We start from the raw sequence: 15,877 nt of genomic DNA on the forward strand, positions 1-15,877 counted from the left end.
CGAGGAGAGGGAGAGAGGGAGAGTCGCATAGGACGTATAGAGAGGGAGAGAGGGAGAGTCGTACGGAAATTATCGAGTTCAGATCGAATTCGGATCGGATCGGATATGTATATTATCGAGTTGTGACGGATAAAATTACAATGTATATATTGAACATACATTTGAACACATATGAACACACATATATATATTGAACACATACATTTGAACACATATGAACACACATATATATTGAACACATACATTTGAACACATATGAACACATATATATATTGAACACATATGAACACACATATGTCTCCCTCCTCTCTCTCCTCTCCCTCCTCTAACTATCTCTCTCCTCTCCCTCCTCTCCCTCCCTCTATCTATCTCCTCTCCCTCTATCTCTCTCCCTCTCTCTATCTCTCTCTTCTCCCTCCTCTCTCTCTCTCACCCTCCTCTCCCTCCCTCTATCTCTCTCCCTCTCTCTATCTCTCTCCTCTCCCTCCTCTCTCTCTCTCACCCTCCTCTCCCTCCCTCTATCTCTCTCCTCTCCCTCTATCTCTCTCCCTCTCTCTATCTCTCTCCTCTCCCTCCTCTCTCTCTCTCACCCTCCTCTCCCTCCCTCTATCTCTCTCCCTCTCCCTCCTCTCTCTTCCCTCTCCCTCTCCTTCCTCTCTCTTCCTCCCTCTCGGCGGCGGCGGCGCGCCCCTCCTCTCTCTTCCCTCTCCCTCTCCTTCCTCTCTCTTCCTCCCTCTCGGCGGCGGCGGCGCGCCCCTCCTCTCTCTCACTCTATGCAGAGACGGCGGCGGCGCCCGCGTGCGCGCGGCGGCGGCGTGCGCCCGTGCGCGCGGCGGCGGCGGCGGCGCGCGCCCTCCTCTCTCTTCCCTCTCACTCCTAGACCGAGCCCGAGCGAACGAAGAAAGGGAGAGAGAGAGAGAGAAGAACTCACCTACGGCGCGGGGACGACGGCGTGGACGACGGCGTGGACGACGGCGGCGCACGGAGGAAGATCGCCGGGGCGAAAATTCGGCAGCCTGACGGCGGGAAGATGGAAAGACAGGGCGCCAGAGACTTAGCGAATTTTTCGGCCCCGCGCGCGCTCCTTTATATAGGAGATATTTCTACTGGCGGTTGACAATGAAAACCGCCAGTAGAAATCATTTCTACTGGCGGTTGTCATAGAGAACCGCCAGTAGAAATACCATCCACAGACTGTGGAGGCCATTTCTACTGGCGGTTCTCTATGACAACCGCCAGTAGAAATCATTTCTACTGGCGGTTTTCATTGTCAACCGCCAGTAGAAATGATTTCTACTGGCGGTTTTCATTGTCAACCGCCAGTAGAAATGTTTTTAGTATATTATTTTTTATTGTATATTCATACATTAAGTATATAAATTTTTGTACATATTAAATATATAAATATATATATTTAGTATACATAATATATATATTTATATATTACTTCTCTCTCTCTCCCCTCTCTCTCCTCTCTCTCCTCTCTCTTCCCTCTCCCTCCTCTCTCTTCCCTCTCTCTCCCCTCTCCCTCTCTCTCTCCTCTCTCTCCTCTCCCTAGCTCCTCTCTCTCCTCTATCCTCTCTCTATCCTCTCTCTCTCCTCTCTCTATCCTCTCTCTCTCCTCTCTATCCTCTCTCTCTCTATCCTCTCTATCCTCTCTCTCTCCTCTCTCTCTCCTCTCTCTCTCCTCTCTCTCTCCTCTCTCTCCTCTCTCTCTCTCCTCTCTCTCTCCTCTCTCTCTCTCTCTCTCTCTATCCTCTCTCTCTCCTCTCTATCCTCTCTCTCTCCTCTCTATCCTCTCTCTCTCCTCTCTATCCTCTCTCTCTCTATCCTCTCTATCCTCTCTCTCTCCTCTCTCTCTCCTCTCTCTCTCCTCTCTCTCTCCTCTCTCTCCTCTCTCTCTCTCCTCTCTCTCTCCTCTCTCTCTCTCTCTCTATCCTCTCTCTCTCCTCTCTATCCTCTCTCTCTCCTCTCTCTCTCCTCTCTCTCTCCTCTCTCTCTCCTCTCTCTCCTCTCTCTCTATCCTCTCTCTCTCCTCTCTCTCTCTATCCTCTCTCTCTCCTCTCTAGAAAGTCGTGTAAAATTACATGCTTCGGTTTGTCGCTAACAATAATCAATTACATGACATGTCCTAACAATAATCAATTACATGACAACTATATAATCTAGGGAGCTATTGTTCTGCCTTGTCCATCGTGGCGTACCCAGGGCATCGAATTGCGTGGGATGCTTCGCTCAACGTTCCTTATCTTGGTTGGATGGTCTATGAAAAGAGACATGTCATTGAACTGGTTAAAATCCTCTAAATCAGATACACCATCAACTCCTATAGCTTGTTGTTTTCCAGGAAAAACTACATGCTTCGGTTTGTCGGTGCTTTTCTTCTCATTGTTAGAAATGATATGTTCAGCATAGAAGACCTGTGCAGCACGATTAGCAAGGATCCATGGGTCATCTTTGTAACCTACCTTACTTAGATCAAGAACTCTGACCCCATAGTTGTCTACCGTGACATGTTTGTCTTCAACCCATTGACATCGGAAAACCGAGATCTGAAATGTACCATAGTCTAGTTCCCATATGTCCTCAATAAAGCCAAAATATGTAATAATCTCACCAGTTTCATCATCTATGGCTTCGCATCGAACACCACTGTTTTGTGACATGCTCTTTTTGTCCTTGGACTTGGTACAAAATGTGAATCCACTAATGTCATAGGTTTGCCATGTTGTGACCTGGCGTGATGGTCCAGATGCCAAGCCCTTGATGGTTTGTTCTTCTATTGTTTCTCCACGTGGAATGTCCTTCACCATTAGCCATGTGTTGAACCGCTGCTTATGTTGCTTCATTACCCAATCATCCGTATGCCCAGGATTTTGCTCGCGAAGCTCATTGATGTGTTGTTGGATAAATGGCTCCATTATTGTTAGCTGATGTAGGATGCTCTGATGTGCCTCAAGTACTATATCGTAATCCGGTGGGATGAAAGATTTCCGTCCCATCCTCCCGCTTCCATACAGTCTACCCTCGTGTCGTGACGGAGGCAGACCTATTGCAACCTGGTCTTTTAGGATACTATTGCAGAATGGAGCTCCGGACTCAATGGCCTCTTCGGTACAGTACCCCTCTATCATGGATGCCTCGGGACGAGCACGGGTTGATACATAGCCATTCAGTATTGACATGAAACGTTCATACGTCCACATTTCATGCAAGTACATAGGACCCAATGCCTCTATTTGTGGCACCAAGTGCACCACAAGGTGCACCATAATATCAAAGAACGATGGAGGGAAACACATCTCAAACTGTGATATTGTCTCCACTGCGAATTCCTGAAGAGATGCCAACTCATCACGGCCAATTACCTTTTGTGAAATCCTGTTGAAAAAGTAGCACAACCGTGTGATTGCCATCTTTAAAAACAAAGGATTTATAGCCCTGATGGCAATAGGTAGGAATGTAGTCAGCATGACATGGCAATCATGTGAGTTGTAGTTGGTGATTGTCAGGTCTTTCATTGACACAATACTCCGTATGCTAGAGCAGAATCCGGATGGGACTTTCAAATTCTTGAGCCAAACACACATCGCATGTTTCTCATCTACATTGAGATTGTAGCTTGCTGCTGGGAGATGGTACTTCCCATTTTCTTGAAGAACGGGATGTAGTTCCTTTTTTATGCCTAAATCTACCAAGTCCATGCGTGAATTGAGCCCTTCTTTTGTTTTGCCCTTTATGTCTAGCAAGGTGCCCATTATGCTTTCAAACACGTTCTTCTGAACGTGCATACCATCGATCGCATGCCGCACATCTAACTCTTTCCAGTAAGGCAAGTACTCGAAGAAAATAGACTTCTTCTTGAATATAGCCCCCGAAGCTGGTTTGACATCCTTCCTTGTTTTTCCGTCTTTTGTCTTCTTCCCAAAAACAAACTTGATATTCCTGACTATTTCAAAAACTCTATGACCTCTATTGTTACCCGATGGAGCAGTAGAATGTAGTTCACCATTATTGTCGAAGTACTTATCCATCTTTCGCATGCGGTACCTGTGTCCTTCCAATAAAAAGCGTCTGTGCCTCATGTAAACTATCTTCCTAGATGCAGCAAGGGATACGTAAGCAGTTCCATCAATGCATACTGTGCAACCAACCTTTCCCTTAAACTGGCCTGATAATGTGAAGAGAGCAGGGTAATCGTTGATCGTAACAAAAAGAATTGCTCTCAGCGTGAATGAACCTTTACGATACTCATCCAACATTTGAACACCCGTTTCCCACAATATTTTCATATCCTCCATTAAGGGCTCCAAAAATACATCCATGTCAACTCCAGGTTGTGTAGGTCCAGAAATAAGGATGGTTAGCAAAATGTACTTCCGTTTCTGCATCAACCATGGAGGAAGGTTGTATATGGTGAGGATCACCGGCCATGTGCTATGCTTGCTGCTCCTCTCAGCAAATGGGTTCATTCCATCAGTACTCAGTGCGAACCTAACATTTCTCGGTTCATCGGCAAAGTCTCGGTGGTTGTCATTGAAATCTTGCCACTGCTTCCCATCGGCTGGATGTCGAAGCTTCCCATCGTTTTTGTGCTCATCAGAAGCATGCCAGCTCATAAGTCTGGCATCCTCAGGATTAGCGAACAAACACCTCAATCGATCGACGACGGGGAGGTACCACATCACCAAAGCAGGAATCTTTTTGAGCGCATAATAGTCTACTTCTTCTTTTTCTTTGCTCGTGGATTTTGAAGTCTTTTTTTGGGCTTTCTTTCGCTTCTTCCCTTTAGACACGGATGCAACACACTCTTCGTCCTCTCGATAGTCTTTATTCGTCTTGTACCTACTTGCACCGCACTTTGGGCAGCTCTCCAAGTCTTTATAATCATCACCTCGATAAAGGATACAGTGATTTCTACACGCGTGGATCTTCTCCACACCCATAGTGAGCGGACTGATTAGTTTCTTTGCATAGTACGTGTTAGCAGGCACATTGTTCTCCTTTGGAAGCATGTCTGCGATAATACTCAAGAACGCATCGAAGCCAGCATCAGACACACCATATTTAGCTTTTAACATCAACAGCTTTAGCACAGACCGGAGCGTCGTGAACTCTTTGGTACAACCCTTAGACTCGTCGTACAAAGGCTCTTCTGCTGCCTTCTTTAGGGACTCCATACCTTTCATTAAGAACATCGATTGATCTGTATGACGACGCAACATTGCCTCTAGCAACTCTGCATCTTCCTCATCCATAACACTTGGCAGAACATGAGGTCTATCATGTTCATTTCCTCCAGCGTAACCATGATCAGTAACATTTTGCACTACATGTTCGCTCTGTGGAAGAGGTTGGTGTGTCTCGTGAACGAACTGAAATCTGTCGTCGATGTTCTCAGGGTTTCCAGTCGTATAAGGCGAAGAGCTACCCTCTCCATGCTTTGTCCAAATTGTGTAATCCTTCATAAATCCTCGGCATACCAGATGAGATATGATTTGTTCTGTGTCATTAAATACAGCAGCATTTTTGCAGTCCATGCATGGACAATATATGTGTTTTGTCTTTATTCTCCAAGCATGGTTCGTAGCGACATCAATAAACCTATGGACCTCGGATATGTATGATGGATCTAGCCTTGATAAGTTATACATCCAGGATGTCCTCTCCATCACCACCTGTAAAAAAGTAACATAAAACACATGGTGAAACCCTATATCCAAAAATGTGGCTAAAATGGAGGAAAAATAAACAAAATTTGGCAAAAGAAACATAAGCCAAACTTTCCTAGCAACTAATAAACAAAAAAAAATTAATACCCAAACCTATCTTTAACATATGGTGAAAGCCTAGTTTCAAAATGTAGTTAAAATTGAGCAAAAAATAAACAATAACTAACAATTGAAACATAATTAAACTAATCTTCCATACAACACATTCACCATTCATTAAGCAACTAAACATGAAAAAGAGAGGGAATAGACAAAAACTAACCATCTTATGCAACCTCATTTGAGAAAATAGAGAAAATTACCAATCTATACTCTTCTCTCTCACATGTGAAACCCTAGATCCAAAATGTGGCTAAAATTGAGCAAGAATGAACAAAAATTGACAAAGAAACATAAACCAACATTTCTTATCCACCTTCTTCCAAGAAATGAAGACCAAAACCTCCCCCCTTATATTTTTGTGAAATCTGGACCTCCAAAATCGCCTCCAATGGAAGCTGGCTGCGAGCATACAGTTCACTGTCGCGGGGAAGATGGGTATTTATAACAGACAGTTCACTGGCGGTTGGTTTGAAAAACCGCCAGTGGAAACCTATTTCCACTGGCGGTTATCTTAACACAACCGCCAGTGTAAATAGGGTCTTTACACTGGCGGTTCTGTTACACCAACCGCCAGTGGAAATAGGTTTCCACTGGCGGTTGGTGTAACAGAACCGCCAGTGGAAATACCCTATTTCCACTGGCGGTTGTGTTAAGATAACCGCCAGTGGAAATAGGTTTCCACTGGCGGTTCCTAAGTCGGGTCCACCTTGTTTTTTTTACTGGCGCGTGATAACTGAAACCGCCAGTGATAATTTATGGGTGCCGCAGGCTTTGAGCTCTTTTCTACTAGTGAAACATAATCTAGCAAAGGACCTCTTATAAGCTCCATATGAGACGTTTTGAGAACTGCCTCTGTGCTCCTAGCTAGGTATGTTTTATAAATAAAAATATGGTCGTTTTAAACATTGCATCTGGAGCTGCATGCATACCACCCAATAATATATATATATAGAAATCGTGCAAACAAATAATAATACAAGCAAAGGACCTTTTAGCTCTGGCAGGCTTTTAAGTTTAGGGCCCTCAAAAAGAAGAGATGTAGAAAAAGAAAAGAGAACTGCAAAGAGAGAAAATGAAAAGGGAAGCTGCTTGCAGCCTTCAAACTCACCCCACATTCCCCCGTTCGAACAGGAAAGGTGCCATTAAAATGTCGGATTGAATTGACATTAAGATGGCAATAATTAATAGAAGATTGGTGTGATAGTTTAGGGTTCACACTCCCATAATTAATCAACGACGAACGATTTGATGAGTCCTTCTCATCATGCGTTTAAACTTTTTTTTCTCATCCTCTTTTATGGTGGTAGTATAAAATTCAGGTTTGGAAAAAGAAAACATCCTACGTATTGTATAAATCATATATATTCTCTTCCTTGTTTATATCATAGAGAAACTTCGTTGGAGCTACAAACTTATTACATATATCCAAGCAGGGTGTTTTCATGCAATATTATTAGCTATCATTATCGGAATTTGGCTCTTTGTCGAGTGTTAAATGATTTGCCGAGTGTTTTTTCGGACACTCGGCAAAAAAGCTCTTTATCGAGTGCCAAACAAAAAATCTTCGATAAAAAACACTAAGTCAAAGAGCTTTTTTTACCGAGTGTTTTATTTTGGACACTAGACAAGGAGCTTCTTGCCTAGTGTTTTTTTAACACTAGGCAAAGATAATTTAAAAATCACATTTTAAAGCAGTAAATTAATTCAAATGAAAAAGTTTTCAACTACAAATTTGTATAACTCATCAAGATGTACAATTATATTTTGATCATTTTCTTCATACGACAAAATAAAAGTAATCTGTTCATAAAATCTATATCTCTCGTAGTTTATGAAAACTACCAGAGAGATGTACAAGAAGACAAAGAAGGCAAGTCCGGTAGTGTATATAGCTATCAATTAAAATAAACCATCATAACAAAAGAAAATAAATGAAAAAAAGACAGGGAATCCAATTGACAAGTCATGTCATTTAGTGAGCAGGGTGTCGTTTACATGCAATATAACTAGCAACCTATCAATTAAAACCATCATAACAAAAAAAAAGAAAAAATAGGGAATCCAATTGACAAGTCATGTCATTAGTGAGCAGGGTGTTTACATGCAATATCTGTCAATTAAAACCATCATAACAAAGAAATAAATGAAAAAAAGACAGGGAATCCAATTGACGAGTCATGTGTCATGTCATTTGCGAAGATATGCATGCATGGACCAAATAAAGATGTCTATGGCCGGAGAGATGATAAAAGAAAGAACTGATAGACGGCCGAAGCGATGGATCGAATATAAATGTCTGAATGCGTGCCTAGTAGCAATGATCTGAAAAGATAGAATGCATCAGTTCATGTTGGTGCGCTCTGTCGCCTAGCCCCTGACGATGCTAGCCTATATACATTATTATATTGTTGCCTAAGATAGATCGTGCTTTTCTCATGGAACTAATTCTCAAGCATATAATAATGTACATTTTCATACTAACAAAAGGTCACAGGCAGAGGATGCTTCTTCCTCCAACAAACAAAGGCCTAGAGAAACTCTTTATTATTGCATTGTCTTGTCATGATTTACACATGCACATATATAAATAAATTAAATGTAAAGATCTCCTACGTGGGGGCACAGAAACAAGATATCATGGACCATCCTCCTCACATAAGAAAAGGGATGTCATGAATCAGCTAGAGAAAAAGAATATCTTCTCGTCAGCAAGCAGGGGGGCCCTTGTAGGATGATTCGTTTGCCGCTTCTATATTATAAATATGAATATATGATTCATTGTGGCGCATCGTATGCAGACGGTGCACTAATGTCGTCATTCACATGACCACTGTGGTGGGGCACTAACAAATAATATAGAGCTGGCCTGGACTTATGCTGGCCCATTGAATAGCTTTTTTGTTGGTTCAAAATCTGTGTTATTAGTTAAAACTATAGGGATGACAGTAACACCCATGGATGTGGGCGGTGCCCATGGGTTTTACACCTATTGGGTGTAGGTTTAGGTGTCAAATTTCAACCATGGGTCTACACCCGATCGATCGATTGGCAAAATGATGGGTTAGGGCTAGGTGTGAATTTACACCGATGAGTGTCCAATGAACTTTAGAAGACTAACTTTGAGTCCTTATTTACCTATAATTTTGATCCAACCTAATAAAACTCTAGGTCATCTACTCATCTTCACTTCTTTAACAGGTCAATTGATATTGCATTATATATTATATGCTTCTAAATAATTATATGTGGTGTGATTTTAAAGAATTATATGTGTTTCTCTTGCTTTTTGTAGTGCTTTTGTTTAATTATTTACAATTGTTGTCACCCAACGAGTGTCCAACACCCAGCGAGTACCCAACGGGTGTGGGTGTAAAAAACCATCTATTAGGTATTATGAGTGCGGGTGTGGCTTAACCAACATAGAAAAGACATAATATATGTATAGGATGTAATCATCGGGTGCATGACCACTTTCAGATGATTTTCATGAAACTATGAGCATGGCAAGTACATGCTACCCTTGAGCTAGCTCGTAAAGGAGCCACACAAAGTAAGGAGGTTCCATCGATGGTACATGGAAGCGGCAAAAGCGGACCTACACTCCTTCATTGTAAAAGTTTTGGTGGACTCATTCAAGATGGACAATGATTGCCAAATCCTTGTAGATTTCCATGACATGCATAGGATGCTGCACGTAAGGACCTCGACCTTGTTCAAGTCACTTTGCCATGTAAGTTAATTATGAGTATCACTCAATTGTATCATTATAGGTACTTTAGGAAACAAGGTATGTCCAAAATGAGGTGGTATATCATGAGTTTATCCCAAATTTGGTAGAATGGTCACATTTCTCATGTTAGTACTAATTAACTAACTATGAGGAATAAGGTGGTGATGGATCAATCATTCTATTCCACAAACCAAACAAAAAAAGAAGTAAGAAGACGATGGACTACCTTATTTCTCAAACCAAACACCTTAATATATAGCTACTTGAATCACCCTTTTATACTTTAAGATTTAGAACTTGTATTGTTTAAATGTTGCGACTCGGGCACCATGGGCACTAGACTACATTTCTAATCTATCCTCAGTGTGGACATGTCATTATATTGAAATCTTTGGATACTCCAAAAGAAATCCAAAAGAAAGGTACGATAACTTCCATACAGCTCTTACAAGATGCACCTCGAGGATCTTGATCTCTTGATTTAAGACTAAAAAGAAGTACGACATCACAATAACTATCAGACACGTCTTCTCCGATATGTATGAAAAGTCGTATGTGGTATTATAATATATATATGCTCTCTATATATTTTAATTGATTGTGTATTATATATCATGCAGTGCCCCAAACAATCATCAGGGATAATATCATATAGGTACTACACTTGTGAGGACAAATTTAGCATTAGCTAAAAACAGCTAAAGGCTTATTCGTTTCACCCTTAACTCATATGGATTGTGTGGTATTGAGTCGGTTTAAATCCATAGCAAGTCAAAATCCAGTTCAATCTGTTTCAATACACTCAATTCATATGAAATTGGAATAATCGAACTAGACCTAAAGAGTGCACAAGACTAGTGGAAAATGGAACGAGCCAACCGTTGCAGACAAATATATATGGATCAAATAGCGGACTATAAAATATTACAAACCAAATACGCATATGACATGTGCAACTTCTTCGTGTTAACATAAATTAAGGAGATTTTTGGGCTCGGTTATAGGAGGAACACTCAAAGACCATCTAGCTAGTTCATCGCCAGCTATTACTTACTATATCAAAGTCAAGGTTGATGGGATTCTTAATTTGCCTTTCATTTATGGTATTGGCTATGTTAATTAAACTCGGTGTGTAAACTTTACAATAATAATTTTGGGCCCATGTCTTTTTTCTGCAAACTTCAAAAAAAATCCGTGTCAGAGAGACAGACAGATGGTAGATCTAGGAAGAAAGTAGAGTGGCTTATCGAAAAAGGTAAAGAAAGTGTAACAATAATGGGCAAGCAAAGCGCATTACCATACTCATCCCTCTTTGCACTAACAAATCCACGAGCTAGCTAATAACCGGATTATTCACATGTTTCTTAAGTGCAGCAGATATACCCAAAGTGCTAAGGCAAACGACCACATCAACTCTTTCCGAAGACACGAGGAGCTTGGATGGAGAGAGCTAGGAAGATGACTCTTGCCCAAACACACCAGAAAAAATTGTGATTCAGAGGAGGCCAACATGAAAAAAAAAGCTACACACACATACACACACACACTAGTCTAGCTAACTTTGGAACATCCAACCAGAGGAGGAGATCATGCAGCATCTTCATCTTTATATAAGGCTGCCCCCCTCCTCTCCTTTGCTATTCAGTGTAGCCAGCAGGTAGCTGCATCAGCTAGCTAGCTAGATAGACACTTAGACAGGCATAAAACCATCTCGGGCACTCGTTCCCTGCACAAGTGTAGGAGAGAGCTGAGGCCTGCTGGCCATGGACACCACCAGCAAGAAAGCCTACGGGGTTGCCGTCGTCATACAGCTCATCTACACCGGCATGTACGTCGTCTCCAAGGCGGCATTCGACCATGGCATGAGCACCTACGTGTTCATCTTCTACCGCCAGGCGGCCGCCACTGCGCTGTTGCTCCCCATAGCCATTGTGCTTGAAAGGTATAACAGCTCAACAGCCGACTCAACTTGACTAAGGATAAGCAGCAGCAGTCTACTCTGCATAATTAAAACTGCAAATTGCTTTTTTCCCCATGTGATGAATATATAATAGCTTGGTGAAATTGCTGATATCGATATATCTGTGATTGATTCGATCGCAGGAAGAATGCACCACCCATGTCATTCAGGCTGTTTTTGAAGCTGTTCTTCTATGCATTGCTTGGGTATGTAACTGACATTACATCCATCCAATCAGTGGTATCAGCAGCTTCCTGTTACTGAATACAACTACTGATGGTTAACACCATATTGTATACATATATGACATGTATGTATGTGGTGTCTCCTTTTGAACTTTTTGTAGCAACACATTGAGCATGAATCTGTACAACATAAGCCTCAAGTACACCTCTGCAACAGTGGCATCGGCAACGAGCAACTCTGTCCCTGTGGTCACCTTCTTCCTGGCAGTCCTGTTAAGGTATATACATAAAGCAGAAAAAGGAACTCATCATTAGCTAGCACACCTATGTCACTATTATGTTCATTCACATATATATTATGCATGCAGGCTGGAAGTGGTTCGGCTGAGAAGCCCGTCAGGCATGGCGAAGGCGGCGGGCGTGGCGCTGTGCCTGGCCGGGGTCCTGACCATCGCGCTGTACACTGGGCCGTCGATGAGCCCGGTGAACCACCACCGCGCCTTCGCGGCGCACCAGCAGCACCCCCATCCCCATGCCGATGGCGGCGGCGGCGGCAAGGGGACGTGGATCAAGGGCACGTTCCTGATGCTGCTGTCCAACACGACGTGGTCCCTCTGGATCGTGCTGCAGGCGTCGCTGCTCAAGGAGTACCCCAACAAGCTGCTGTCCACGCTGGTGCAGTGCGCGCTCAGCACCGCCCAGTCCTTCCTCCTCGCCGTCGCCGTCGAGCGGGACCCCGCCGCCTGGAAGCTGCAGCTCGACGTCGGCCTCCTCGCCGTCGCCTACTCCGTGAGTAGCTAGCTAAGCACTAGCAGCAGCAGTCGTATTAGACAGATGAATCGAAAGCAACGTACGACGATGAATTAATGTACTAACAATATATGCGTGCGTGCATATATGTGTGGTATGCAGGGTCTGGTGGTGACGGGCGTGTCGTTCTACCTGCAGGCGTGGTGCATCGAGAAGCGCGGGCCCGTGTTCCTGGCCATGTCCAACCCGCTGGGCCTGCTGCTCACCATCTTCTGCTCCTCCTTCTTCCTCGGCGAGATCGTGCGCCTGGGCAGCCTCCTCGGCAGCGGCCTCCTCGTCGGAGGGCTCTACAGCGTCCTCTGGGGCAAGAGCAAGGACCACCTCCACCAGGAGCATCAAGACGACGAAGAGAAGCAGCAGCAGCAGCCGAGCGCAGCAGGCGGAGACAACCAGAAGCAGCTCAAGGAGCAGTTCGCAATGGAGCCATCATCGCCACTGCGCCATCAGTCCGGATGATGAGGAATGGTCTACGCGTGTATGTGTGTGAGTAGGTTCTACGTACGTGCCTATGTCTTAATGTCTATGTGGTGGGTCTGGGCGTATCCAACTCCGATGCACATGGATGGTCTCTTGTTCGCCCGATGACGATCGTCCTCTCCTCTCTTCTGGACATGCATATTGCTTTTCTAATTGGGCCAAAATTGTAGCAGCTAGCTAGCCCACTGGCCGAGCACATAGCCCATCTGGGACGTATCGATGCCGCGTCGCTTGTATGTGCCGGTACATTATCACAATAGTCAAAAATTAATATAAAACAAATCTACGTGGTAAAAAATCACTATAACATTAATATTATATTAAGGTTGATATAAACATTTAATATTATTATAAATACACCGACTCAACAGCACAATCACAAAACAATAATATGTGATACATTATTTAAGTTTGTAAGTTGTTAGTTAGTTGGACTTGTAATACACGGATTTAATTGATAATAACCACATGGTTATAAAAGAAATTTGTTGTATTGTGCCATAGAAACTATTTTGCTGCGTATTGTATATCATAATTAGGTTGATAATACCATACTAAAAGAAAACGTGTTTGGTATAGGGAATTATCAAAAATGAGTTAGGAGTACATAATAAGTTAGGAGAGTGCATCAGGCTAGCAGGGCACACGTTGAAATCAATCTCGAAGCTCATGACTCATAGTCATATCGCTCAGCGGCCACTCTACCCAAAATGATCCAGACTCGTATCGCTCAACTCCAGTGCCAACAATATCGGAACATGGGACAGTCAGGTAAGGAACCAAACTACCGCTAGTTATTCGCCAACAAATTCCTGTATTTGTTATCAGAACCACCTGATCTAAGTAATTGACAGTGGTAAAAAAAGGATTAAGTGAAACGACAACGGCATGCAGAGAACTATTCAAAATCTATGCCCCAACTATAAAACGAAACAATGTGAATGCCAACCGTTTAATTTCACATCGAAAGCTCAATTACATCAACCGGCAGCGAGTTCCAAGAGTTGTACACATAAGATGACAACAGATCAGTTATTCAAATAGATAAGAACAACAGTTAAAGACCGGTGAGGCGACCACAGGATCAGAATGGGAGCCAATCAAATTTTGTTGTCAAACGCTGAAAATGAACACTTTATTTCAATTAAGATGAAGTAAGCACTCAAACCAAAAACACATTAGCGAACCAGTAATCTCATGATTATAAATTGTTTCTAAGACTTACACGAGACCAGCAAAACAAACAGATTGCAAATCGGACACCGAAAACTCCTAATCGGTCTAAAACCGTGTCACGAATAAGTGCTGATTTCAACAGCACGAAGTTCTGTTCTCGGATGCAAAACCGAACCAAACGAACTCCGATTGAGATGAAATCTTACACACACTTGGACAAATATGTTTCCAAGATCTTCATAAATTTTAAGCTCAATCGGAATTGTGAATCACCCGTAGATCTGAAAATACGAACATAATTGGGGTTTTTGTTGGGTTTTCTAGAACGAATTCAAAACGAGATTAGCTAAGATCACAACCACAAACTTTACCAACATGGCGTAAGTAGTGATCCTAGGAGTATATCTCATCTACCAACAAATCCCCAAACCAAATCCTCTCAAGAGATTAAGGGTTTTCCACAAAAACACAAGATAGGTCAAAAGAAGAACAAGATACCAAAACAACTCTAAATTTCAGCAAGGATGCAAAACTGAGATGGACAAGTGATCAAACATTGTGGGCTGTACTAGCGACCCTTTCTCTGATTAAACTTCCACATCAAAAACACAGTCGACGATTACAAAATCGTTGCGGATCCCTCGGCTCAACTGGTGTCTACCTAGAGAGAAAACTAGAAGCACTAAATAAATATGAAGACTCAACAAAATGTCAACCAAGAGATGACTGTAACAACAACACTCCCCTCTATTTATAGGGGGTTATTTTTATATCCTAAACTGTAACACCTCTGGTGTTACGAGAACTAAAATTTTGGCATGGCGTCATATGCACTAACATTACATTATGTATGATATACCTAGAATGCATTCACTAGGCTAAATTTTGAAAGCAAAAATTGTGATGTGATGCTTGTTTGAGGGTATGATTTGGTAAGGGGATCCTTAACTCTAGGTAGGGAAAATCTCTCCAAGCACTAGTAGCATGTGTCCTTATGTTTTAAGCACAAAGGAGTGATCGTGCCAAGCTTGGTAGACATATTTAAGAAATAATGATTTGGAGAGGTTAAGCACTTGAAATTACCTTGGGACACCCAAAACCCTACTTTGGAATCCAGAAATCCTAATTAGTGCCTTAGAGAATGATTTCAAATTCTAATCATTTTTTGCCAAAAGTGTATAAACTAAAGTGATAGAGTAGCAAAAACTAAGCAACTTTTATATTTGAAGATTCTCAAGTTTCGTGGAGCAATTTGGGGTAAATTGCAAAAGTTCACAAGCACCTCAATTCTTGAACCCTGAAAAACAATGCTATTGAGCCAACTTTGGGCTCTTGCATCTCTTAATCCATAAGGGGTTTGCTATAAGTCATTATGGTAAAGTTGTACAATTATTATATTAGTACAAATTTGATTAAGTGATCTAGCCAAAGAACTGCATGGAACTTGGAGTAAAAAGCCCTGGAAGTAGTGCTGTCATTCTAGGGGATGTTCTGAACCTGGACTGACAGTGGCTTTGGTCCAACTTTGGAGCCAAGTTGTGACTAATCCAGTGAAGTTAAGACCTAGATCATTGTGACAAAGTTAAAGACCATATGTAGGAGAACAACTTTACTGAAGTCAGGTGGGTATGTTACTATTGGGAATTGGAAGTAATTCGCTCTCAAATTTGCTCTGTCAGTCAAACTCAAGGAGGTAAATTCAGAC

The 15,877-nt window shown here is 42.4% G+C and overlaps 1 protein-coding gene across 1 annotated transcript; it reads left to right on the top strand.

The window, feature by feature from the left end:
* Positions 1-11,203: 11,203 nt before the first annotated feature.
* LOC100283502 (nodulin-like protein) lies at positions 11,204-13,160 on the top strand. Its single transcript, NM_001375357.1, has 5 exons — positions 11,204-11,506; positions 11,668-11,730; positions 11,871-11,987; positions 12,078-12,498; positions 12,622-13,160. Exons 1-5 carry the CDS (start codon positions 11,328-11,330, stop codon positions 12,973-12,975), a joined length of 1,134 nt encoding a protein of 377 aa, NP_001362286.1. The 5' UTR covers positions 11,204-11,327; the 3' UTR covers positions 12,976-13,160.
* Positions 13,161-15,877: the final 2,717 nt, after the last annotated feature.

The sequence above is a fragment of the Zea mays genome, chromosome 6 (genome assembly GCF_902167145.1).
Source record: "Zea mays cultivar B73 chromosome 6, Zm-B73-REFERENCE-NAM-5.0, whole genome shotgun sequence".
In the NCBI taxonomy this organism is placed as follows: Eukaryota; Viridiplantae; Streptophyta; class Magnoliopsida; order Poales; family Poaceae; genus Zea; species Zea mays.